We start from the raw sequence: 24,630 nt of genomic DNA, 5'->3' as shown, positions 1-24,630 counted from the left end.
GCAAGGCCAAGAGGGGAGTTGTGTCATCTGGGTAGCCCAGGGCCTCCATACACACGGCTCAGGCTTTGGTGCTGCTAATACAGTGGTACCTCAGGTTACAGAAGCTTCAGGTTACAGACGCTTCAGGTTACAGGCTCCGCTAACCCAGAAACAGTACCTCAAGTTAAGAACTTTGCTTCAAGATGAGAACAGAAATTGTGCTCCGGCGGCGCGGCGACAGCAGGAGGCCCCATTAGCTAAAGTGGTGCTTCAGGTTAAGAACAGTTTCAGGTTAAGAACGGACCTCCGGAACGAATTAAGTTCTTAACCCGAGGTACCACTGTACAGTGGTTTGGCTTCACCCCCAGAAGCACACTCCATTGTCTCTCAAGACAGATGGGTGCTAGCAACCTGGGGGAAAACAATGGCTAGTGGAAGTCCACATTTGAATAGTTTGCCCATTGCATGCTCTTTTGCACAAAATACATGCTCAAAATGTAGAAAAGAAATGTTTTGATGCTTTCCAGTGCATTCATTCATAAAATATGCATTTTCTGTGCACAGAAAAGGTTGTAACCAATGCTAATCCTACTCAAAATAGACCCATTAAAACGAATGAACACAACTAACTTAGATCCACTAATTTCAATGGATTTATTCTTAGTAAAACTGAGCTGAATTACAACCCAAACTCTATTGCAGATCTTGTAGTATCTGACTGTGAGTTGTGTTCTGATCTGCAGGCAGCTTTGGGAGCACTGGACTGCTGTGAAAAGTTGCCTGAATAAATTCCTTCCCCATTGCTAGGAGCGATCCTGATCAAAATAATTTTTGCAAACATGTACAGGTGATAGAATATGCAGGAAAAGAGAAAAAGAAGTTCTGGATGCTTAACTCTGAGCTGTGGACAATAATAGAATAGAAACAAACAAAGAAAGAAACAGAAAAGCTTTGCAGTTGAACAGAGAGATTTCTAATTTTTATAGAACATTTGACTGCAGCCTAAGTGCTAAATCTCTGCCACGAATGCAAAATGTGGTGCAGACTTTTGGGGTGAATTTTCCATCTGTGGGTGGGGGGAAATAACCTGAAAGAAGCAGGATGTGCAAACCCAACTGTCTCATGTTGATGCTGACATTTTGGGGTGCTCCATAAGACTTGAGGGCAGCACCATTGGGGCGATGGGCTTGGGCCCCCCAGCAAATACCCAAACATACCACCCTTTGGAGCTGGCCCCACTGATCCCAGTGGTTCAGAACTAGGACCTCAGAATAAGGTGGTTTTACAAGTTATTCAGCACATGTGTGTGTTCCAGGGCACTGCCACTTAGCCTGCTGGCCGTTACATTTTTTCTGATCGTCCAGAAAAAGTTTGCATTTGCATCTCCTCCTTTAAAGGGATTTTAGAAGTCTCTGGTTTCCTTGCTGTCAGAGCAGGTTTTCCATCTGTGTGGCTCAATGCCACCCCCTAAGCTCTACACAAGGCTATATAAGAGACCCCAGCAGCTGGAAAACACTCAGAGCGGATGTATTTAGACAGGAGTCCAGAAGACGCAAAGAACTGGGAGCCTGGGGTAAGCTGCAACACTTACTTCTCTTAGCATCTCAAACTTCTTAGAGCTTGACTAGGCAGAACAAAATCTGAGCTTCTCCATCATTAAGTCCATTTTTAAAAATGGTGTGAGGTTGACTTTATATGCTGTTATATGCAAAAACCACTTACATACAACATGAAGAAATAGAGGCAGGGGGAGGAACCCGAAATTTTATTGCTGCTCGCTGGATTTAGACTGTGCTTTAATTTATCTTGATAATTGGGAAGTTTTTTTAAGAATGGGTTATACATATGCTAAACATATAAAATGTGTTGTTGTTGTTTTTAACCATGGAACCATTGTCTAATGCTTGGTTAAGTAGCAAGTCAGAAGCTTGTAAGAGGCAATTGTGTCAGAAGGGCAGAGGACAAATTCTTCTGCAGTGTGAAAACAGTGGATTTGAAAGGCAGGTTCATCATGTTGCAACAACTGGGAAAGTTGAAGGGACCACGCCAGCCAGGACAGAACCTCTGATTTAGGACAGGTTGCCCCTAATTTATTCACACCATTAGGTCAGAGAATTCAGGACTTGGATAAATTCCTCCCGATTTTTCTCCAGCTATCACTCAACATTCAGAATTTGAAAAAGGAGGGGAGCGTTAATTTTCAAAGATGTTCAATAAAGAGCCACCGCCGTGATCCAGGCAGCATGAAGAGCTTCTCATCTGGCGGAGAAATGGGTGGATGTGCCTAAGTCTCTGATATGAAGTCCTTTTGCTTTGCTTGGAATGGATGATTCCCGCACACACACACCCCTGCAAAAATAAAAAAAGGGGGGGGGGAATTCAGGCTTTATTTAATTGCATTGAAATGAAATGTATTGGCAAATGTGAACAAGAGTTTTAAAAAGAAAGAAAGAAAGAAAGAAAGAAAGAAAGAAAGAAAGAAAGACAGACCACTTTTTCATTCAACCGTCTAAACTCTGTTTTGTTTACATCTTGGGCAGACCTTCTTTAGACTTCAGATGGATTCTCCCACAAACATATTTACTTCAGAGGGATCTGAAGGAGATGTGTGGGAGGCAATTGCAATAGCATATTCTCCTCCATTTCATCTGTTTGCAACAAAACAAAACCGTGGGCCCTTCCAGGCTGTCACTATTTTTGGCTGAGATTTAATCACATACCAGCAAATTCGGGTGGTTGCAGTTAAAGCTGATCCAGAGCTCTTGCATAATGAAACCTGCTCTGCCCCCAAAGTGATGGTGAAATTCACTGGAATGTATGGGATGACAATTGCTTGACACAAAGTCGTATAACCTACCCACAAACTTAGTGCAAACAAATCAAGATGAATGCTTAGGTTGTCTGGAAGTGTTCCCAATTATATATGATGTTCTATTTCAATATTTCTAAAAAAACACAGGGTGGCGCATGTAGGGATTTGGGGGAGAAATTCAAATTTATGCTTGTTTAAAGTCAAACCTACCTGATTCACTCTTTCCGAAACAATATGAGAATGGACACACGGGCATCCTTCGAAATTTGCACTACTCTGAAATTTGCAATGTTGTCCTCTAGCCAAGTAATGTGTACAAAAATACGTAGACTGTGTGCATAAAGTGTGCATATAACTGCGCTAGTGAAAATAACATACAACAATGCATTGTTTCAGAGAAAATTGCTTTGCAAAAACACTGGTGAATTTCATGAGAACCTTTTTTTTTCATTAATCACAAACTAATGTGGAAATGTGCAGAACTGTCCTTAAAATAAAGAAAATGAGAAACTGAGAAAAAGGTGAAATTGATAAATTCACCCAGCCCTAATCACACGGTGATGCTGGAAAGTTAAGCTTATTTACAAGAGTTAAGAACATCAAGAAGTTTGTAATGTTCCGTTTCCTTTGGGACAGTTTTATGGCTGAGGTCTTTTGTGACTTGCATTGTTGGTGAGGATGCTTTAACTCAGCTGTCTCCAACCTGGACTCCTCCAAATGTTTCGCCTTATAATGTTGGTTGGGGCACCAGGTCGGCAAACTATTTTTAAACGTTTTGCTGCTTTATATACTTTTGGTTATATTGTACACTGCTCTGGGTTTATTTTAATGAAGAGTGAGATAGAGATCAAATAAACAAATGGCAAGAAGCATTTTCCAAAGTGCCCCTAAAACGTATTTCTCACTTTGGATTTGAATTTTTGAAAACCTGACCAAAGGTTGGATTTGAGCAAGGTTTTATTACAACCCTAAACTTAATGTGTTGCCTGCTGCAAGGATTCTACCAGGACGGTTTGCATTCTGCATAGGGATTCCCTGCAAATGCACACAACTCCTGACATGGCATTAGACACAGTATTAAAACTCCTTATAATGTCAGTTTTAAAATATCAAAATTTCTAGACCTTGTGAACATCATGATAGGCTTGAAGGCACGAGGGCAGTGCCTAGTGAAAATCTTCACAGTAGAGTTTCAGTAGGAATCTCGGTGGCTGGGGATTAGGAATTCAGTTCCTGCTAGACTCCTTCCTTGTCTAGCTGCTCGGACAATCTCATATACTATTTTGTTCGGGTGGAAGAGGATTCAGTACTCAGTAACAGACATTTTAGGGACGTGGGTGGCGCAGTGGATTAAACCACAGAGCCTAGGGCTTGATGATCAGAAGCTCAGTGGTTCAAATCCCCGCGACGGGGTGAGCTCCCGTTGCTCAGTCCCTGCTCCTGCCAACCTAGCAGTTCGAAAGCACGTCAAAGTTGAAGTAGATAAATAGGTACCGCTCCGGCAGGAAGGTAAACGGCATTTCAATGCACTGCTCTGGTTCGCCAGAAGCGGCTTAGTCATGCTGGCCACATGACCCGGAAGCTGTACGCCGGCTCCCTCGGCCAATAAAGCGAGATGAGCACCGCAACCCCAGAGTCGGCCATGACTGGACCTAATTGTCAGGGGTCCCTTTACCTTTTAACAGACATTTTATTTTTGTAAAAAAATCATAACACCAACAGGACTAGAAACTTGTAAAATAATTTGTACATTCTCTCAGTGCAAATCAAAACATGTAGCATGTCCGTGTACACATCTGTGTCTGAGGGCCCTGGGGAAAGGGTTTACACTTCGGAAGATTTCACATCCACATCATTTCTGGCTACATTCCTATCTGATTTGCGAGCGAAACTGGCTATAAGAAGGATCTTTATTTTTCTTAGCATATGTCTCGGAGGATGTTCCAATCTCAGGAGGGAGGATTGTGTTACAGGATGGATATGCCGTGGCCAAGCTCGGTTATTTCAGCATTCTTGAATCATTTCGGTTCTGGGGGCGTTTAATCCTTTTAAAAGGGGGCCTCCAATGAGATTGCAAGAAGCCATCATCTGCAGAACAGATTTAGGTGTGGAAGCTTAAGTGGATAGACAGATATGAATACTGTCTCTGCTACATGCTTCCCTCTTGTTATACTTGAGAAGTTATGCCAGGAGTTTCAGGGCGGGGGGCGGAGAGGGGAAACATCCACTCGATTTTCCAATAAGTTAGAGCAGGGAGAGCCAACTTCCTAAAAGTTCAGTCTGCTGCGTCTTCCCTGGCCAAGATGCTCAGGGAACAGACCCTCTCTGGTGATGACGTCACTGTCCCGAGAGAACAGCCTAAGAGGGCATGGGTGTTTTTATTCGGGTGCTCCATTAGAAGCCCTGGTTATTGAGCATTCATCCAGATTTGCTCACACAAAGCTTACATGGAGGTTAGACTTTGGTCTTTATTGAGCTTTCACTCTAATTTGTTTTTTGGGGGGTGCAGTTATACGACGTGTGGCAATCACCCTCCGTTCATCCTTATTTGTGGGTGGAGTGTTTATACGTCTTCCCGTTAATCCTTCCATTCATCCCACGCTTTCCGGGGCGTTTACCCGTCACAGCTGTATCCAACTAAATTCTAATCAGAGTAGACCCACTGAGATGAATTTACCCAAATTAATCACATCTATTAACTTTGTCAGAATGTAAGAAGGGCCTGTTGGATTGGGCCAATGGCCCATCTAGTCCAGCCTCCTGTTTTTGCAGTGGCCAAGCAAATCCCTGCAAAGTCTCAAGGCACCCTTGGTCAGGCTCCTATTGATAGACATGTCCTCCTTCTTCCCCAGTTGTTCCATGCAGGAAGATTAAACGTCCACTCAGACCAGAGGGGCACCACCTGAATGCATCCAATCTGACTGGGACTCAGCTCCCCACGAGGAACCAGTTCTGTCCCTGGAGGATGGCTGCAACACAGCGATGCCTCCTGGCTTCCTTCATCCTTCTCGGAGTGGCAGGCATTTTCGGTGAGCATCAAAGATGAAATTATTATTATTTTGTTTTGTTTTAACTATCCAGGTCTAAGAAAGGTCTTCTTCATGCAGCCTTTCCATGCCCTGGAAGGACCATCAGAAAAAGCTCTGTTGGGTCAGACTAAAGGTCCACCGAGAATTGTGCTGGGCCAAAACCTGCTCTCTAATTTCCGGAAGGAACGATGCTTCTGTTTTTTTGCATCTCATTCGCAGGGCATTTGAGAATTCGTTTATAACTTTGGTGGCTGTGAAGTATAGAGCTTAACATAATATTGCCAGGTGACCAGGCTGACCTGCCCATGAGGCTCATGAGGCAGTTGCCTCAGGCTGCTGGCTGGGGACAGCTGGGAGCTGTGGCAGATCCATCTCCCAAGGAGCATGCCGCTCTCTGCCTCCTTTGCTGCTACCCCACTTGCTCCTTCCTGTATCTGCCCCACCTCCTTCAACATGCCAGGGCTTCCCCAGGCCGTCTCCAGTTGCCTGAGGCAGCGATGGAAGTGTGGCAGGGGGTGGAAGGAGGAATCGTGAGAGGAAGCAGCGGCAGAGGTGCCATTTTCTGTTTTGCCTCAAGTGGCAAAGTGGCCTGGCCCTGCAGGTGGCCAAGGATGGCATGTGTTTTTCTTCCCAGTAAACATTTCTCTCACACTTTGCAGCCTCCCTGGCTGCCTCTGCTTCTTGATCTGAAAAAGCCCCAAGGGAGGAGTTGCCTCAGGGGGCAAACTGTTGCACAGGTGGCCAAGGAGACTTGTTTGCCAAGGGCCAGAGATTGGTGTGCTTGCAGACCTTGCTTTTAAGGAAAGCCCTTCCTTGTACCTTAAAATAAAATTCTGCAGGGATTTCTTCAAAAGTGAAAAAGTAAATGTGTTACTTGAGAACAAAAAAGGTGCCCAGCAGGGAGTAGGAATTCCCAGCCCAGGATGCCATGGGATTTTCAGGAAACACCTGGGAAGGCTGTGGAGTGCAGACCAATAAGAGGTACTCCTTGGCCACCTCAACATATATTTAAAGCCCCCCCCCAATGAATCCTGGGAAGTGTAGTTTGCCCCTCATGGATCTATAATTCCAGTACCCTTAGCAAACAACAGTTCCTGGGATTCTTTGAGGGGGGGGCTTTAAATGTATTGTGTATGCACAGCCTAAATTTAAGGGGGAGGACACTGTTAAATTATTTTCACATTCAATTTCTTTATACTTTATTTATTTACATACTTACTTACTTGTCACATTTATATGCCACCTAAGGAGCTCGAAAATACATGGTTCTCGTTGTCTCCATTTTTATCTCACAGCAACCCTGTGGTTAGGCTGAGAGATCATAGGAGCCCAGGTCCCTTCACCCACCCCATATAATGGCATCTGCCATTCAAATGGTGTGCGTGTGCTGTGTCTCATGATTGATTATTCAGGGTGGGGCTTACCTGCTCCCCCCCTCAAAATTTAATTCAAGTTGACATCCCTGTGACTTACCCACGAGGACTTAAATCCCCCCAACCAAAAAACTGATGGGGAGAGAACGGAACTCAAGACTGGGGGGGGGGGGATGAGAATGTGAGAAACCCAAATGGACAGATTTGCTTGTCTTTTACTTACACACACCTGACTTCCCTTTGGGAATGGCTGTGGTTTGTGGGTTGGGAAAGCTACCACCACCCTCAGATCTGCAGCCTAAGGCAGTTGCCTCACTTTGCCTAACAGTAGGACCGGCCTTGATGGAGTTGTGCCGGGAGTAGGATGGGGTGACTGCTTCTCTGTGGGCTGAATTTCTGGCCTCCCCTGCGTGCCCCAACAACCTTGCTTGCCTTCCTCAGCGGAGGAGGCATTCAAGTGGGGGCGGGAGGCGGGTTTGTCGTGGTTTCAGCTCTGCAAGAGGTTCTGCTCGACAGCCTGCGCAGACAGCTGCCGCTTGGCACACTCGAGTGGAAACCGAATTTGACAGGGAACAGACACAAAACCTTTTGTTTCCAATCCCCAAACCAGCTGCTCTCTTGCCCCACAGGCTGGGTCGGCTGCCATAAAATGAACCACTACACCAACGGCAGGCACCGCCAACATTTGTTCTTTTGAAAATGCATCTCGCACAGAGGCGCTGCCCCCCGCATAGCAATGAACCAGAGGTCCCATCTACATTGTGCGTTGACAGCACTTTAAACCGCCATGGCTTTCCCAAAAGAATCCTGGGAGTTGCAGTTTGTACAGGGTGCTGGTGGCTACAATTCCCAAAGTGGTTTTTAGCAATCCCCCTTCCCAGCGAACTCTGGGAATTGTGGCTCTGTGAGGGGAATAGGGAGTGTCTCTTAACAACTCCCAGCACCCTTAACAAACTACAGCTCCCAGAACACTTTGGGACAAGACATGACTGTTAAATTGCTTTCAACATACAATGCAAATGGGACTTCAGGTTCATTGCTATGCAAGGACAGTGTATTCATCTGGTGCCTTCATTGTATATCTTTAGGCGACAGGCAAAAAAGGTCCTGTTCAACCAGGCCTTTGGCTGATTAACATCAGCCTTTTAAATGTGTTCGTGGGAGGGGAGTATTATTTTGTTGTCTTTGTTTTAACTATTAATTGTGCTTTTACCTTGTACTTTTAATCTTGTGAACTGCCCTAAGATCTTGTGATGAAGGATGGTGTCTAAATCTAATAAATGACGATAATAATAATAATAATTGTATGAGATGCATTTCATGCTATTGTGTAACCCTCTGAGTAATTGTGTAACCCTCTGAGTAATCAAGAAAACAAATCAGGATGAACACTCAGTAAATAGGTCATCTATGATATTATTTTCAAATCACATTTTTACCTCACCTTTCCTCCAAGGAGCTCAAGGTGGTTCTCCTCCTTCTCCATTTTATCCTCCCAAGAACCCTGTGAGGTAGGCGAGGCACAGAGAAGAGATAGTGGCTGGCCTAAGGTCACTCAGCAAGCTTTGTGGCTGATGGAGAGTTTGGCCTCTGGTCTCACAAGTCCCATGACCCTAACCACTACACCACACTGCTCCGAAGTCCTTTCTTCAGTGCTGGCAATGGGATCACATCCTTCCTTGCAGTTAAGGGCAAGCAGTGCAAGGGACTTGGCCAACAAGCCATGCTCTACCTCCACAGGAAGGAATTAGAAGAGGAGCTTAGCTTCAGCCAAGTCTGTGCAGCGACAAGCAAGCCGAGCCTACAGAACCACAAAGGGACGTTGTATCAGCCAGTCATTTCCTCTCTTAACTTTCTGGATTTTTCATTTTCATTCGAATCGTCATCTGGCTTCCTTTTAGAGTCTGGGAGTTGTTTCCCTTCCTCCCCTTAATGCCTAATGTCTTGTATAGCACAAAAAAATTGGGAAAAGGTCTGCAGCAGACTATACAATTTTGCTCTTGCACCACGTTGCCAAATGCTCACATGCACCCCCTCGCCTCTCCTTTGCACGCACATCTATTTGGGGTGTGTGTGCAGGGATGCAGAGAGCTCCACTTGGCAGCTGTTGTTACAGCTCTGAGGCTGCCCAGCACTGTGACCAATAAGGCTTAAGAGATAGCAGCAGAATTGGGGCAGGGGATGGGACAATAGTTCCACCCTGGCACCTGCAGAGTGTCACCTTTGCAGGCCAGGCAGGGCCCGGAAGGGCCAGAAGAACACCACATATGTGAAGTCCTGGTGCCTGGGGGGGGGCAGGTACTGCCTCTGGGTGGAGGTCATGGGAGGACAGCACTTTGGGGTGGTCCTTTGAAGAATCTGGGTTGGCATCTCAGAGACTCTGCTGCATGGAGGACAGGAAGAGCAGCAGCAGCTGGAATATATTATCAATATGGCTATATTGAACATGTCATTTTAATACCTTAGATCGTACAGTGGTACCTTGGTTCTCAAACGTAATCTGTTCCGGGAGTCCATTCGACTCTTGAAACCGTTCTAAAACCAAGGCGTGGCTTCCGATTGACTGCAGGAGCTTCCTGCAGTCAATCGGAAGCCACATCGGATGTTCGGCTTCCGAAAAACGTTCGCAAACAGGAACACTCACTTCCAGGTTTGTGGCATTTGGGAGCCCATTTGCCCGGGAGCCAAGCTGTTTAACTACCAAGGTACCACTGTACTTCCACTGTTTTGTGTCATAAGCCACTTTTGGTTAGAACAGAATGGAAAAACGTTTAAATATTACATTGAATCTAAATGGCTAGTTGAGTCTAGAGCACTAAACCTATGCAGCGCGGCATGGGGACTCGCTTCCACGGGGCTGAAAATTGTGTCTGCTCACGCGCAGATACCAAAAATCACTCTCACACACGCACAATCCGGGATCTCCGTGGGACTGATCCGGCCCAGGCAAGATAAACCTTGCTGACCCCTGGTCTAGAGGGTCAAATATTTCTCTCCATTTCCCCCATATCCTGTTGTTTCCCCTTCTGTTTAGAGAGTAACATGAGCAACAAAAATTAAGATCCGAGACAGTGAGCACTTTCAGGCTGGGATCCCCTCCCCCAAAACAACCCTTTCCATGTTCTCTATAAAGAAGCCTGTGCACTGATGCCATTATATTAAGGGAGTCGTTTTCTGGCTCTTTCTGGCTCTAACTAAGGCTCTGTTTGAGGCAAGACTGAGTCCCAGAACCTATTTAGGATGCTTTGGAATATGTGAACCTATGGACATGTACAAGGGATCCTTAGTAGGGCTGGAAAGAAATTTTATTCAGGTTGCATTTCAAGGGAAACCTGTATGAACTTTCTGAAACAATCCATGAACCAGTTTTGCAGTGTAATTCTCCAGCCACAGAATGCGTACAAATGTGCACAAGCTAGGGCAGGGTGTGCACATAATGTATATATTATAGTGAGCAGAAAAAGCATACTAAAATCATAGCATTGTAGAGTTGGAAGGGACCCCGTGGATCATCTAGTCCAACCCTCTGCAATGCAGGAATATAAAGCTCTCCGATACAGGAATCAAACCTGCAACCTTGGCGTTATCAGCACCACCCTCTAACCAACTGAGCTATCCAGGCTTAGCCTTAGGTATTATACTAGGGAACATGGCTTTGCAAAAATGTGCATATAAGGAGAGATTGCACCTACAAATATGGACATTAGGAGAGACTGATATTAAAATGCTGGTGAATTTTCATCAGGACATGAAACAAAACATTGCAAACTAATGTGGAAATGTAGAGACCTGAACTTAAGGCTGGAAAAAATGAGAAACTTTGAGAAACCAAAATTTGAAAGGTTCATCCATTCCTACACTGAGTAACCACAGTGTCTCTACAGACATGCGGACATGCATTTACAAAACTCCAGCATCGCAAGAAGCATTGAGGACCCCCAGTATGTATTCTCTAGAAACTAATAGCTGGGTATAATAGAATTTATGCTACTGTTATCACTTCAATATGTTATTTTCTCCAGCTGGTTTGATTATGTTTTTCTCCTGACTTTTCTCTCCCTGAGGCGAGCGAGTTCTAAAGCAATCAGTCAGCAGGATCAAGCCAGGACAGAAACTGTACAACCCTCTGATCAAACGCGGTCCAGACAGTAAGTCATTTCCCATCTCTAGTAGTTTTGTTTTAGGAAAGAGGGAGGATGTCTCGGACTTTGCCATTCCTTTAAAAAAAGAGAATGATTTAATTTACAACAGATCCAACCAGTTTGTCTCCACGACTTTCTTCAGTAATGGAAAACATACTAAGTAAGTTCTGCCACTGCTGAACAACTTTTGGCGAGCAGCAAAAGAGAATCGGCCTGGCTGCGTTTGCTGGACAGCGAAAGTCAAACATAGAATCGCAGCCCATTTCAAGGCCGGTCCTGCCAATAGGCAGAGAAAGCAGCCTCCTCAGGCAGTATATGTCAGATTGGCATAAGGAGCAGTGGCAGCACCTGGTCCATTTATTCCTTATGAGAACAGAAAGGGAGCCTTTCTAGATCATGCCAAAAGCCCACCTTAGTCAAGCATTCAGTAGCTACAAAAAGGTTTGGTGGGGGGTGAGCATAGGTCAAAGGTTAGCCATGGTAATTGCTCTCATTTCCCAGCACCCAGAAAGTTGGAACTCCCTGCTTATTGACATCTGCAAGGTACCTTCACCGTGCTCTTTTAGATGCCTGCTGAAACATTTTTGATTAGGAAAGCCTTTCCAGATATGTGTACAGTGGAAACTCTTGATACGTACCGTCCTCCTTACGAATGCTTCGGGTAACAAGCTCCGCTAACCTGGAAGTAGATGCCCCTAGTTGCGAACTTTGCCCCAGGATGCGAGCGGAAGTCACGTGCCAGTGGCGCGGCAGCAGCAGGAGGCCCCATTAGCAAAAGCGCACCTCATGTTAAGAACAGTTTCAGCTTAAGAACGGACCTCCGGAATGAATTAAGTTCGTAACCGGAGGTACCACTGTAATGTTGATATGCTTTAACCTGGTTTTTAAGCTTATTGTTGATGTTACTTATTTTTAGAGTAGCAGCTGCCTTTGGACTACAGTTCCCATCATTCCTGACCACTGGTCTTGCTAGCAAGGGATAATGGGGATTGTAGTCCAAAAGCAGCTGGAGACCCAAGTTTGGGAAACACTGTTTTCAGAGATTTTAAATTGTTGTTTTTAACTGTGTTTTACAGGTAATTTAGTTGTTTTATTCTTTTTGTAAACTGCTGCGAGGTTGTGGTTTTTTTAAAAAAGTAATCAAATACTATATATATAAATAAAATAAAAATTGAGGATTGCAGGGCAGAGAGTGAAAGAGAGTGGCTTACCAACAAGGTCTATGGCACAAGCGAGGTTCAAACCAGGGACTTTCTGATCCATAGATCAGTCTCTTCGTCAGTATACAACACCACTTTCACTGTGTAAAGTGATTCTGAATATGTCTAAGAGCAAGTGGAGGAACCGAGCAAGCTGAATTATGAAGCCTGACCATCAGTCCATCTAACTGAGTATTGCCTGCACTGACTAGCAGTGGTTCTTCAGGATTTCAGGCAGAGGACATTCCCAGCCTATCTGGAGAGGTCAGAAATGAAACCTGGGACCTTCGGCATGCAAAGCAGATGCTCCAACACTGAGCCCTTCCCTGCAAACTTTCCAGTTTACATTGGATTAAGAAAATAGAAAATGAAAGCTCAGTAAACAGTTAACCAATCAAAGGGGTGAAGAGAAGGAGGGGACAAATTAAAACAGAGCTGAATTATATACATACTAGCTAAAAACAGCTTTTTGGAGTTAGATGAGATCTTGCAAGGCTGTGAAACCTCATTTAAGAGACTATAGGTCCATCTGGCTCCATATTATCTACACTGACTGGCAGTGACCAGGGCCTCAGGCAGAAGACATTCCCAGGTGACATACCTGGAGATGCAAGGAACTCAACCAAGGATGAGGAGCTTCTGCCTGCAAAGCAGATGTCTCAGCACTTAGCTATGGTCCTCCCATCAGTGTCTTTTCCAAATCATGTTTTCCATCTTGCTAAGCTAGGGGGTTTGTTAATTCTAAACAATAAAACTGATGGAAGACAAGAAGGTTTCCAGGTACATGAGAGGCACCCTGCATCCTTCTCTGTTATCCAGGCAATGTGAGATGGACCACTTGGTTTAACATTGACCACCCTGGAGGCAATGGGGATTACGAGCGCACAGATGCCATCCGCTTCTACTATCGGGACAGGTTGTGTCCCAGGCCCATCCGCGTCGAAGCCCGAACGACAGACTGGATCCCTGCCGCCAGCACAGGCCAGGTGGTTCACTCCAATGCCCAGGAAGGATTCTGGTGCCTGAACAAGGAGCAGCCTGCAGGGCAAACATGCTTGAATTATGCTGTGCGTTTCCTGTGCCCCAGAGGTAAGTGCTCACCAGATAAGAAGGGCCTGGTCACTGGATCAGGCTAGTCATCCATGTAGTCCAACATCCTGTTCTCACAGTGACCAACCAGAGGCCCACAAGCAGGAATTGGCTGCAACATCATTCTCCCCGCTTGTGATTCCCAACAACTGGTATTCAACAGTAGAGGCAGAGCATAGCCACCATTAGCCTTACCCTCCAGGAATTTGCCTAATCCTCTTTTAGGTTGGGGTGTGAATAGATGCTAAAAGGTAAAGGGACCCCTGACCATTAGGTCCAGTCGTGGCTGACTCTGGGGTTGCAGCGCTCATCTCACTTTATTGGCCGAGGGAGCCGGCATACAGCTTCTGGGTCATGTGGCCAGCATGACTAAGCCGCTTCTGGTGAACCAGAGCAGCGCACGGAAACGCCGTTTACCTTCCCGCTGGAGCGGTACCTATTTATCTACTTGCACTTTGATGTGCTTTCAAACTGCTAGGTGGGCAAGAGCAGAGATTGAGCAACGGGAGCTCACCCCGTCATAGGGATTCGAACTGCCGACCTTCTTATTGGCAAGTCCTAGGCTCTGTGGTTTAACCCACAGCGCCACCCGCGTCCCTGAATAGATGCTAGGAGAGGCTATATTTATTAGATATTATCCTTCCTTCCTCACATTTGTGAGTTCAGCAGAGTGTCATCCCTTTGCAACTTAAAAGGGAAGCAAAGATAGGCTAGTTTTAGACTTTTAGTTTAAGCAATCCAGAATGCTTTAAGGCAGACTGGATTCTCCTAGTATTTCCCCTTAAAACAATAATTGCACAAACAGTCTTGTAAAAACATTTACTCACTCAGAATGCTTGTTGCCAGACTCCTTACCTCAAGATTCCAAAATGTTATGGTCTTCGTGGTCAACGTGGAGTGAATGTTCTGGAAAATGTGAACAGGATGGTGTCCAGACTCGGACCAGGACCTGCCTCGCGGAAAGCCTTCAGGAGCCACACTGCAAAGAAGTGAGCGAGGAAGGACGACGCTGTCCTGGACCTCCTTGCTCAGGTGCCCCCAATAAAATTCTAAGACTGTGTTATGGGTGAACTGTACTTGCATATTCCCACCCCATACCTCAAACTCTTGCCCCCGCAATGCCTTGTGTAGCATCTTGCTTGATGAAGAGAACTCAAAAGCTTGTCACAATTTTGTGAGAGTTTGGTTGGTCCCTAACCAACAAGAGGTGTTGTGGTCTGGGGCTGAAGACCCATTGCTATTTCTGCAACTGGGTCCCAGAAGGGTCCCTCCCTCCAGCATACTGGGGTCAACCAATCGGCATGAAAGGAGAGCTTCTTGGCCACTGAGATGAAGTCTTCCCACCCTTTCTGCTGATTGGAGCCAATCAGAGTGAAAGGAGGTGAGTCAGCCACTGAGGATTGGCTCCAAGGGTCACTTTGGAGAAAGAGAGTGGTAAGATCACTGAGGAGCCATTGTTCTGTATGTTCCAAAGCTAAGCATTTATGAACACTGAAAACACAAGGTGCTTCCGTTTCAAGGGAATGGTATGCAAGTTCTGTTATATACAATGGACCTTAAAGGAAACATAAATAAGTCAGGCAGAAAGAATATATTGGAGGACTCCAAATCATTTGCCCACATTATGTCCACAGAAAATAGATCTTGCTGAAATGCAACCAATGGAGATCTGCATTGATTGTTGTAATGCAAGAAATATTATTGTTGTAGAATTATAGCCATATTGTATATTCTCAGAATTTTGTAGTCTTAGAAGGGGGCATGGCTGTGTGAGGAGGTGTGGTGGACCCTGCATGTCTGAATTTGTCACTATACTACTGCTAACAAAGGCAGGTGGAAATGGGCCTTGTAGCAGCACTCATGGCATCAAATGCAAATATTAGCGGAAAGTGTGTGTAAAAATGAACACATTAGTAAAACACATTTTTACAATCCTTGCCAAAATGTGTACATTAGTCACAGAACTGCATGTAAAAATGTGTTTATTAGGATAATTCTTTTCTTCCTTCTTTTGGGGGTTGTATCCAACACCAGTGATACTTAGAGTAGACTTACTGAAATTAATGGACACACCTAACTTAGATCCATAAATTTAAGTAGGTCTATAACTTCATTGGATACAACCCTTAATTGTGCGTTTCAGAGAAGACCATGTACACACCATACATTTAAAGCACATGCGGTCCCCCAAAGAATCTTGGGAGTTGTAGTTCACCCCTCACAGAGCTGCAATGCCAAGCAGCCTTAACAAACTGCAGTTCCCAGCATTCTTTGGGGAGTACTGTGTTCTGTGTGCAAGCTGTGTACACAGTCAAATAAAAAAATGATGTGATGTGTCATAACTGGCAGTTTTCTCCATCCCTCAGTTTGCAACATGACCTGCTCCATGGGCCATGTGAATGCTGAATGTGACACCTGCATGTGTGAGGAACACCTGCTTCGTGGCAAAGTCTCCTTGCGAGGTGGTGGCCGTGCAGTCGGTGCGGCCGTCTCCTTGCAAAGCAAGCCGACAAAACTATTGACAGTGACTGACAGCAATGGGGAGTTTCAGGTTCCTGGCGTGTGCCTTGATGGGAAAACCGCCTTGCAGATCAAAAAGCCAAATTACAAAACAGCTTTGGTCATTGTCCCCGAGAGTTCCGGACGTTCCTCATCAGTCCACATCCACTTGGAAAGAGCAGGTATACAAAGCAACTTCGGTGCAAACTGTTCAAAGGGATGGGAGCCACACTCTTGTTACCTGCCACACACCTGAGCTCACATATGACATCGAGGGTGGAGCAGGTGGCTGTAGTTTGGGAGGAAATGGCCTTGTGGGTTTAATTAGGCTGGCAGGCCTGAGGTTCTCCAGGTCTGGATCAAACACAGGAAATGGTAAATCCAGCTATGTAAGCCAACTCAGTGAGGAATATTTTCTGCCCCCAGAAAAACCGTACATGGTGACGCATCCCGAGAGCAAAGCCAGGAGAGAGGGACAAAGTGTTTCTTTCTGTTGTCAGGCTGTTGGAGACCCGGTACCTGACCGATACTTTTGGTAAGTCCTTAAAGTTCACACAGGCAAAGTGTGTTCCTTAATAGGTTATAAAAACTGCATAAAGCTATAATTAAGTCATTACACTAATGCCACAGTCTTTATTTCATTAAGCTCCCACTGACATTAGTTTTGTTCTAAAGCAGCAAATGTAACCACGTGAAGCAGCACCTTTTATATTACATGGAATTGGATGTTGTGAAGCCCCAACATGGTTTTGGGGCTGTTAAAGGAACACAAAGCAGCCTGCAAAAGGAGGGATATTTTCTGTCCCAAAATCAACATTAGCTGCTACCCGCCCTAGTGCTTCTGACGTGTGTAGTTATAAGGGTAATTGCACATGTGGAAAATTGCAGATGGGAAAGCTTTTGGCGGGGGGAAATTGTGAGCCCAGAACATATGGAGCCTCCTAATAGCACTGGAATAAACAATTCTTTAAATAGGGTGGTGTTCAACCAAGATCTAATCAGAGTAGACCACAAAAATTAAGGTATCGAACTCAATTCTGTTCATTTCAATGGGTTTAGTCTGAGTAAAGCCTAGCTGAATACCAACCACAATATTTATTGACAATGGCAATTTTTAATCCCGCTCTTTAGCAAAGAGAGAGAGAGAGAGAGAGAGAGAGAGAGAGAGAGAGAGACTTGCAGAGTGGCTTGCAATTCAGTTAAAAGGCTTACAAAAAAAGCAAAAACACAGTGCAAAAAGAAAATGGATTGGGAGGGAGGAAGAGATAGGCAAACTCATCTACAAGTTGAAAGGTTACAAATTGTTCTGATGACCAGCTGGGATGAAAAAGTTCAGGGAGAGGAGGCAACAGAAGTTGCTGTGCTGATGGAGCAGTCCTGCTTCCTTCTCTTCCCGTATCTGCTGCTGCCTGATGGAATGACTGCTGCCAGGTGACAACTGATGGAGGGAGTCTGGGTGATAACCCATCACCTGTTAGTTTGTCCCAAACACTTGGTACTTAGAGGTATACTGCTAATTTCTTCACATTATTTATCTACTATATATTTTGGAACATTGTTTTGTTTGTTCGCTATTCATAAGAACACCACTTAAGACACCCTAACCAAATTTTGCACAATGGTTCCTCAGATCAGGAAGCAGCTTTTTATGTTTGGATGCAATTGGACGCCATTTTGAATCACAATGGCAGCCTGAACCTTTCAAAACTGCACTGATCTTTTTGGTTTCTTAGAATTCCTGAGCAACGCCGAGTACGAGGCTGCTATTGATTCGATAAACTTTTATCACAGATCTCCCATTAGCTTTCCATTGCCAGGGTGGGGAAAGGGAAATCATCAAGACAGCAGACCTGGAAAATCCACAAAAGCAAAGAGAGGTAGAAAAATGTTATGTACTGAAGTTCTCACCCTGGGTCAGCAGGGGGATACTGTAGATAGTTCAGGTCCACATATGCAAATAAGGGATCGAAAGTGACGTTCAGTGATAGGATAGTTACAGAAAATGGTTACTGTTGCGTTCTAGTGGAGCTCTATATAAGCAGGCTGCCTGAACCCTTCAGTTCAGTTCTGTTCTGGCCTGTGAATAAACAAGAGCTGTTTGAAGAATCGCTGTGTCATCTGATATGTTCACCCACAACTTAACAAAAAAATATATCTCTTTGATTCTGAGCTTTGAGTCTTCCCTTTCTGAAAATACTACAGGTTCCACAACGACACCTTGCTAGACCCTTCGCTCTATAAGTACAAAAGCAACCTGGTGATAAAGAACTTGAAAATGGACCAAGCTGGAGAGTATTATTGCAAGACCAGCAATGATGCAGGATCTGTGAAGTCCAGAGCGGCCACACTTTCTCTAACAGGTAAGAAGCCATTTTTGGAGGGGCAGGGAGGCAGAAGTGGTGGTGGACTTCAAGTCTTCCCTATTCCTGACTTATAGTGTATGGAAGCAAGTGGGGCAGTTCCAGTGCACACCCACACCACAGAGTGGAAGTGGGACTGGACCGCTTAGAGGGTCGTCCCCCCCCCCAATTAAGCAGTACAATTGTACCTTGGTTCTCAAATTTAATCCACTCCAGGAGTCTGTTCGACTCTCGAAACAGTTCGAAAACCAAGGTGCAGCTTCTGATTGGCTGCAGGAACTTTGGATGTTTGACTACCATGGTACCACTGTATATACATTTTATGAGATAAATAAATTAATTCAAGCAATGGAAATTGCCTTCATGAGGCAAGCAAGGATGGGTGGATTTCTATATGTGTTGATTTCACATATGTTCATTCAGAAGTCTGTTCAATTCCCCCTTTCACACGTTGTTGCCGTTTTTTAAAAAATCTATACATTATTTTATCTTAGTGTATGCATTTCCAAATGCATATCCTAAACAAGATTTTTTTAAAATGTATTTTGGCATCTATTTATTTTTTAGCAGGCAACCGTTTTGCAAAATACAAAGAAGTGCCAGCTCAAAACACACCAGCTTTTTTAAAAAAGAAAAAAAGGTATCTGAAAAGCAGCTGCAAATATTCTGCCTGTATTTTATACGGGCATCCATAGAGTAAAAACTTGCTTAGCTGAACTTGGAACAAATGAAACATTTAGAAACAGGAGGGAAGGAGGGAGGGAGGCAAGTTGGAGTTCTATGGTGCCACAGCAGCTAGGCCCCATGGCAAACAGACCTGAAGCAGGTGCCCCCTTTGTAATCTGGCTGCGAAGCTGCACTCATGATGGGCCAGCTGTTCTCTCCATCTATAATGTCCAGGACTCAGTCTAGACAACGTATGGTGATTTGACTATACACATGATGTTAATCACATGGTTTGAGTGCAGGATTCCTCTTCTTCTTACAAATTGCCAGCATAGGAGACTCAACTTGGATTCGGACCCTGGTTTGGGAGGTATGGGGGGGTCTTAATCTTTTGAGCTAGGCTGGGGGCTCCCATGGCTGCTAATTACATAGGAAAATGTTAAACGTCCCCCCCCCCACACCTCTCGTGCCATTTGGCTTCTTGCAAGGATTGGTGAAGCTATCAAATTTCAGTTTCTCATTTTCCCAACCTTAAGTTCAATTCTCCAACATTTCCACATTAGTTTGCTTGAAAACAACAACAGCAAGCTCATGAAAATCCATCATTTTTATGCGGCTTTTTCCTAATGCACACAATTTTGTATGCAATTTGCCTAATATATAGTGTGTTACGATGTGCTGTTTTGACAAATGTGTGCATTGTTATGCACACTTTTCCCTAGCTGGTGCACTTTTTTGTACACATTACGTGGCTAGAGAACTGCAAATTTCAGAAAAGCGTGAATTTTGAAGGAGTGCTGTGTTTGGGTTTGCTTATCGTTTGGAAAGCGTGAATTACGCAGGTTTGCCTTTAAACGCAAACTGAATTGAATTTCGCCAGCTTAGCTCTGTTGGTAAGAATGCGGTGCTGATAACGCCAAGGTTCGATCCCCAAATGAATTGCAGCTGCACATTCCTGCATTGCAAGGGGGTTGGTTTAAATGACCTTTGGGGTCCCTTCCAGCGTTACAATTCGATGACTCTCCCCCATTGCTAGCTACTTTCCAGAGAAAAGTTATTGACTCAATGGAAACCCATGTCATTAGTATCCTGTGTTATTTGGCCCTTAGTTACATGGGTTCAGAACTCTCACTTTTTGGCTTGAACAACATTCCTGCATAAGGGAAGTCCCTGAACTCTCACAGAAATGGCTGCACAAGAAACTAACATATGAAATCTATTTCAACAGCAAAGAATGAAGCTCCTTGCAACCCAAGGCCCGAGAGCTATCTCATCCGGCTGCCACACGACTGCTTCCAAAACTCAACAGGCTCCTTCTACTATGACGTTGGCAGATGCCCATCCAGTGCCTGCTTTGGGATGTTGGATAACGGCCTCCGCTGCAAAGACGTTGCCGCTTACTGCTGTGGGGTCTCCAGAATGGAGACACGAGAATTAACCTGTTCCGGGTACACACTTCCCATCAAAGTGAATGTGAGGTGCGGCTGTCAGAAGTGCGTTGAAGCCAAGGTGACGGTGCGCGGAAGAGCTGTGGCTTCTGATACGCAAGAGCCCATGAGGTTTGGCCATATATACATGGGGAATAACAGGGTGAGCATGACCGGCTATAAGGGAACCTTCTCCATTCAAGTGCCCCCCAACACAGAGAGGCTGGTCCTCACGTTCGTCGATCGCCTTCAGAAGTTTGTGAACACAACCAAGGTGCTGCCTTTCAACAAAAACGGCGGAACCGTCTTCCACGAGATCAAGATGTTAAGGAAGAATCCGCCCATCACGCTGGAGTCGACAGAGACCAGCGTGATACCTCTGGGAGTTATGGAGGGGGACGACCCAATAGCCGAACTGGAAATTCCCCCCAATACGTTCTATAGACAGAACGGAGAACTCTATGCTGGAAAGGTGAAAGCCAGTGTGACCTTCCTGGACCCAAGGAACATCTCCAGTGCAGCCATAGCACAAAGCGACTTGAACTTTGTAGACGACGAAGGCGACATGCTCCCTCTGCGGACCTATGGCATGTTTTCCATGGATTTCACGGATGAAACCTCCGCTGAAACCCTCAACGCAGGGAAAGTGAAAGTCCACCTAGACTCGGCTCAGGTGAGGATGCCAGAACATCTGAAGGGAATGAAGCTCTGGTCTCTGAACCCCCAGACAGGCTTGTGGGAAGAAGAAGGAGACTTCCAGCTTGACCAGAGAAGGCGCAGCAAGCGAGAAGAACGGACATTTCTGGTAGGCAACATGGAGATAAGGGAAAGGAGGCTTTTCAACCTTGACGTCCCAGAGAGCAGGCGGTGCTATATCAAGGTGCGCACTTACAGAAGTGAAAGGTACCTGCCCAGTGAACAAGTTACGGGGGTGGTGGTTTCCGTTATCAACATGGAGCCCACACCAGGCTACTCAACCAATCCTAGAGCATGGGGCCGCTTTGACAGCGCTGTCACTGGCTCCAATGGCGTTTGTGTGCCCGCTTTCTGCGATGACCAAAACCCAGATGCCTACAGTGCTTACGTCATGGCAAGCCTCGGAGGGGAGGAGCTTGAAGCTGTCCCCTCATCTCCAAGGCTTAGTCCTACTGCTGTTGGAGTCCCGCAGCCGTATCTCAATAAGCTGAAGTACAGGCGGACAGACCACGTGGATCGTAACGTGAAGAAGACCGCTTTCAGCATCAGTGTGGCGAAACCCACTCCGAACGCCGCCGAAGAGAGCAATGGCCCCATATACCCTTACGAGAAACTTCGAGAATGCGAAATGGCTCCACATAGCGCCGCTCACTTCAGGTTTTACAGGGTAGAAGGAGACAGGTATGACTACAACACAGTTCCTTTCAACGAGGACGACCCCATGAACTGGACAGAAGACTACTTGGCCTGGTGGCCTAAGCCGATGGAATTTAGGGCTTGCTACGTCAAGGTGAGGATCAACGGGCCCCTGGAGGTGAATGTGAGGTCTCGCAACATGGGGGGCACGCACCCACGGACAGTTGGCCAGCTGTACGGCATCAGAGATGTACGTAGCATCCGTGACCAAGAGCGACCCAACATTTCAGCAGCGTGCCTGGAATTCAAGTGCAGCGGCATGTTGTATGACCAGGAACGTGTTGATCGGACACTGGTGAAAATCATCCCACAAGGGAACTGCTACCGGGAGAGTGTCAGCAGCACACTTCATGAGTATCTGGTGAACCACCTTCCCGTTGCGGTCAACAACGACTCCAGTCAGTACACCATGTTGGCGCCTCTTGACCCTCTTGGTCACAACTATGGGATCTACACAGTTACAGACCAGGATCCCAGGACAGCCAAGGAGATAGCTCTGGGAAGGTGCTTCGACGGAACATCTGACGGTTCCTCAAGAATTATGAAGACCAACGTGGGCATAGCGCTCACTTTCAACTGTCAAGAGAGAGACGCGCAACAGCAAAGCTTGTTCCAATCCCTGCGCAATGTGCCGAACAGGTACCCTGTGAGCCCTCTTAGAGGGAGGGTAGGGGTGAGGTCAAGCGAAAGCCGTGTTGGTCAGATTAGGGGGAAAGGCACCCCCTTTGTCAGAGTTTCTCAAAGAACCCAATAAGATCTTATAATCCAACGCAATCCAACAGCTCCATGGGGCTCAGAACGTCCTTGCCAGCACGCACACACATCAGTTCTGGGGACAGCATCACATGGACAATAGTACAGTATTTTTTATAAACACTGATTTATGTGGGGAAGCCTCTACCCATATGAAGTTCCTTGAGTCCTTCAACACTTTTACTAACATTCAGATCTCATCCTAGGAATGCAGTGAAATACTTAACAAGATAAATAGCAAGCACTTGATTAGAACATCTGATAAAAGCACATTGGCTGCCCCTGGCTTAAGCAGTAGCACCTCTCAGTGAAGTACTGTCTGAACAGACCTCCAGGTATAGGACGGTGTATAAATTCAACAAATAAATAATAAAAAAAGAAGAGAGTATATGCAGGACAGACCAGGATGCACCAACAAGAAGGCCCTTCTCTCACTGATGTGCTCCGATCCCCCCACCACTTCCTTCCACCTGGATTAAATTTTACATACCTCTTAAAAAGGGAATGAATATTTGCAGGTAAGCTAGCCTCAGCCCATATGCTTCAGCCCAAATTCTGCATCACTGGCAAATCCTTTCTTTGAAATTTTAGAACTTACTGCATTTAATCAATACCAGTACTGATACCAGTACTCCCTCTTTGAGGAAGGTTGCATTTTAAGAGTCTCTGACCAAATGCAGCTGAAGAGTTAAAACCTAATCTATGTAATTATGATCTTGTTTTTCAGAAGAATGTTTAAAACTGTAAAAGAAATGTTCTCTGCAGGGGTGGAAGAAGCTATATCGTATATTTAAAAAAATGTACATAAATTCTTTTTCTGATAAGTGGCTTTGGCAGCCCCATTAACAAATGATAAATAAAAAGGAAGCTATTCCTTCATATTGAATCTACAGTAACTGTAAGACTCTGTAAATGTGAACAATGATATTTATTTCTGTATTTGCTCTGCAACTGTGTGTGTGTTTTCATTCCTGCCATACTGCTCTTGAGAACTTCTTCCCTTGTTTGCAGAACACAGAAATGCCAATTAAATGTATTCACTCCATTTTCACCCCACATATCCCCCAAGGAAATCAAGGCATCTATGGGCTCTTCCGTGACCCCCCTCCCCATCAGTACTTACAACTATACTATGAGGGAGACCAAGAGACAGCAAATAGCTCAAGGTCACCCAGTGAGCTCTGTGGCTTAGTTTGTGATTTCAGCCTAGAATTTCCCCAGCTCTAGTCAAAGAAGCCAGTGCCAGTTAAACACAGATTGTGCTTAACTCAATAGAGCACAGGGGACAAGTCTGTAGGGATGAGTTTGGCCCACAAGTCTTACATTACTTCCCAAAAATAGAATCAGGAAATATTATGGATCAAGAGTTAACATGTGCCCCACCACTCTTGTTTTGAGGCCTGAAGCAGAATTGTTGGGCCCATGCTACACCTAGCCAGCCTAGGGAACTTGTAGGTCAGATGACTGACTCTTCCTGTAAGTCAGTAGCCCTTCATAGGAAAAAAGGTTCCTCTACAACAGGAAGTGGGGGAACCTTCAGTTGTTGAACTACAATGCCAATCCATGCCAGCCAGCACAGCAAATGGCCAGAGATGATGGGAGTTGTAGTTTAGCAAACAACTAGAGGGTCACAGATGCACCAAACCTGTTCTATGAAATCAGTAGTCAACATTGTGTCCATTTGTGAGGAAAAATAAGTGGGTTTAAATAGAAACAGCAATCACTTCTGTAGTTAAGCGAGTGTTACCTCTCCAGTGTATTTTACCATCACTTACTTTATCACAAAAGTCTATTTTGGGGGGCAGTTTTGTCATGCATGAGTGCCAGATAAACTTTAATTGCACCACCTGCATTTGAAGTATATGGCTGACTCCCAGCCCCAAAATAGCAACTTCATTAGCAAAGGCTGC

The 24,630-nt window shown here is 45.3% G+C and overlaps 1 protein-coding gene across 2 annotated transcripts; it reads left to right on the top strand.

Moving 5' to 3' along the window:
• Positions 1-1,445: 1,445 nt before the first annotated feature.
• CILP (cartilage intermediate layer protein) lies at positions 1,446-23,612 on the top strand. 2 transcript variants are annotated; one of them, XM_053364685.1, is made up of 9 exons: positions 1,446-1,552; positions 5,644-5,820; positions 11,258-11,341; positions 13,354-13,623; positions 14,470-14,655; positions 15,990-16,304; positions 16,549-16,657; positions 18,325-18,482; positions 20,377-23,612. In XM_053364685.1, the coding sequence occupies exons 2-9, from the start codon at positions 5,757-5,759 to the stop codon at positions 22,719-22,721; spliced, it is 3,531 nt and encodes a 1,176-aa protein (XP_053220660.1). In that variant the 5' UTR covers positions 1,446-1,552; positions 5,644-5,756; the 3' UTR covers positions 22,722-23,612. The 2 variants fall into 2 exon arrangements, with proteins under 2 accessions (XP_053220660.1, XP_053220661.1); XM_053364686.1 differs by lacking the exon at positions 1,446-1,552 and adding an exon at positions 5,148-5,244.
• The last annotated feature ends 1,018 nt before the right edge of the window (positions 23,613-24,630 follow it).

Source organism: Podarcis raffonei, chromosome 14 (assembly GCF_027172205.1).
Source record: "Podarcis raffonei isolate rPodRaf1 chromosome 14, rPodRaf1.pri, whole genome shotgun sequence".
NCBI classification, from domain to species: domain Eukaryota; kingdom Metazoa; phylum Chordata; class Lepidosauria; order Squamata; family Lacertidae; genus Podarcis; species Podarcis raffonei.
This window is presented reverse-complemented; position numbering and strand designations above follow the sequence as displayed.

What these genes read in the sequence shown, in the direction of transcription:
- CILP (XM_053364685.1), top strand. Translation starts at nt 5,757, where the DNA reads ATGGCTGCAACACAGCGATGCCTCCTGGCTTCCTTCATCCTTCTCGGA. An exon ending in CATCCACTTGGAAAGAGCAG is followed by an intron (nt 16,305 to 16,548) that starts GTATACAAAGCA and finishes TTCTGCCCCCAG; the next exon opens with AAAAACCGTACATGGTGACG. An exon ending in GGCCACACTTTCTCTAACAG is followed by an intron (nt 18,483 to 20,376) that starts GTAAGAAGCCAT and finishes CTATTTCAACAG; the next exon opens with CAAAGAATGAAGCTCCTTGC.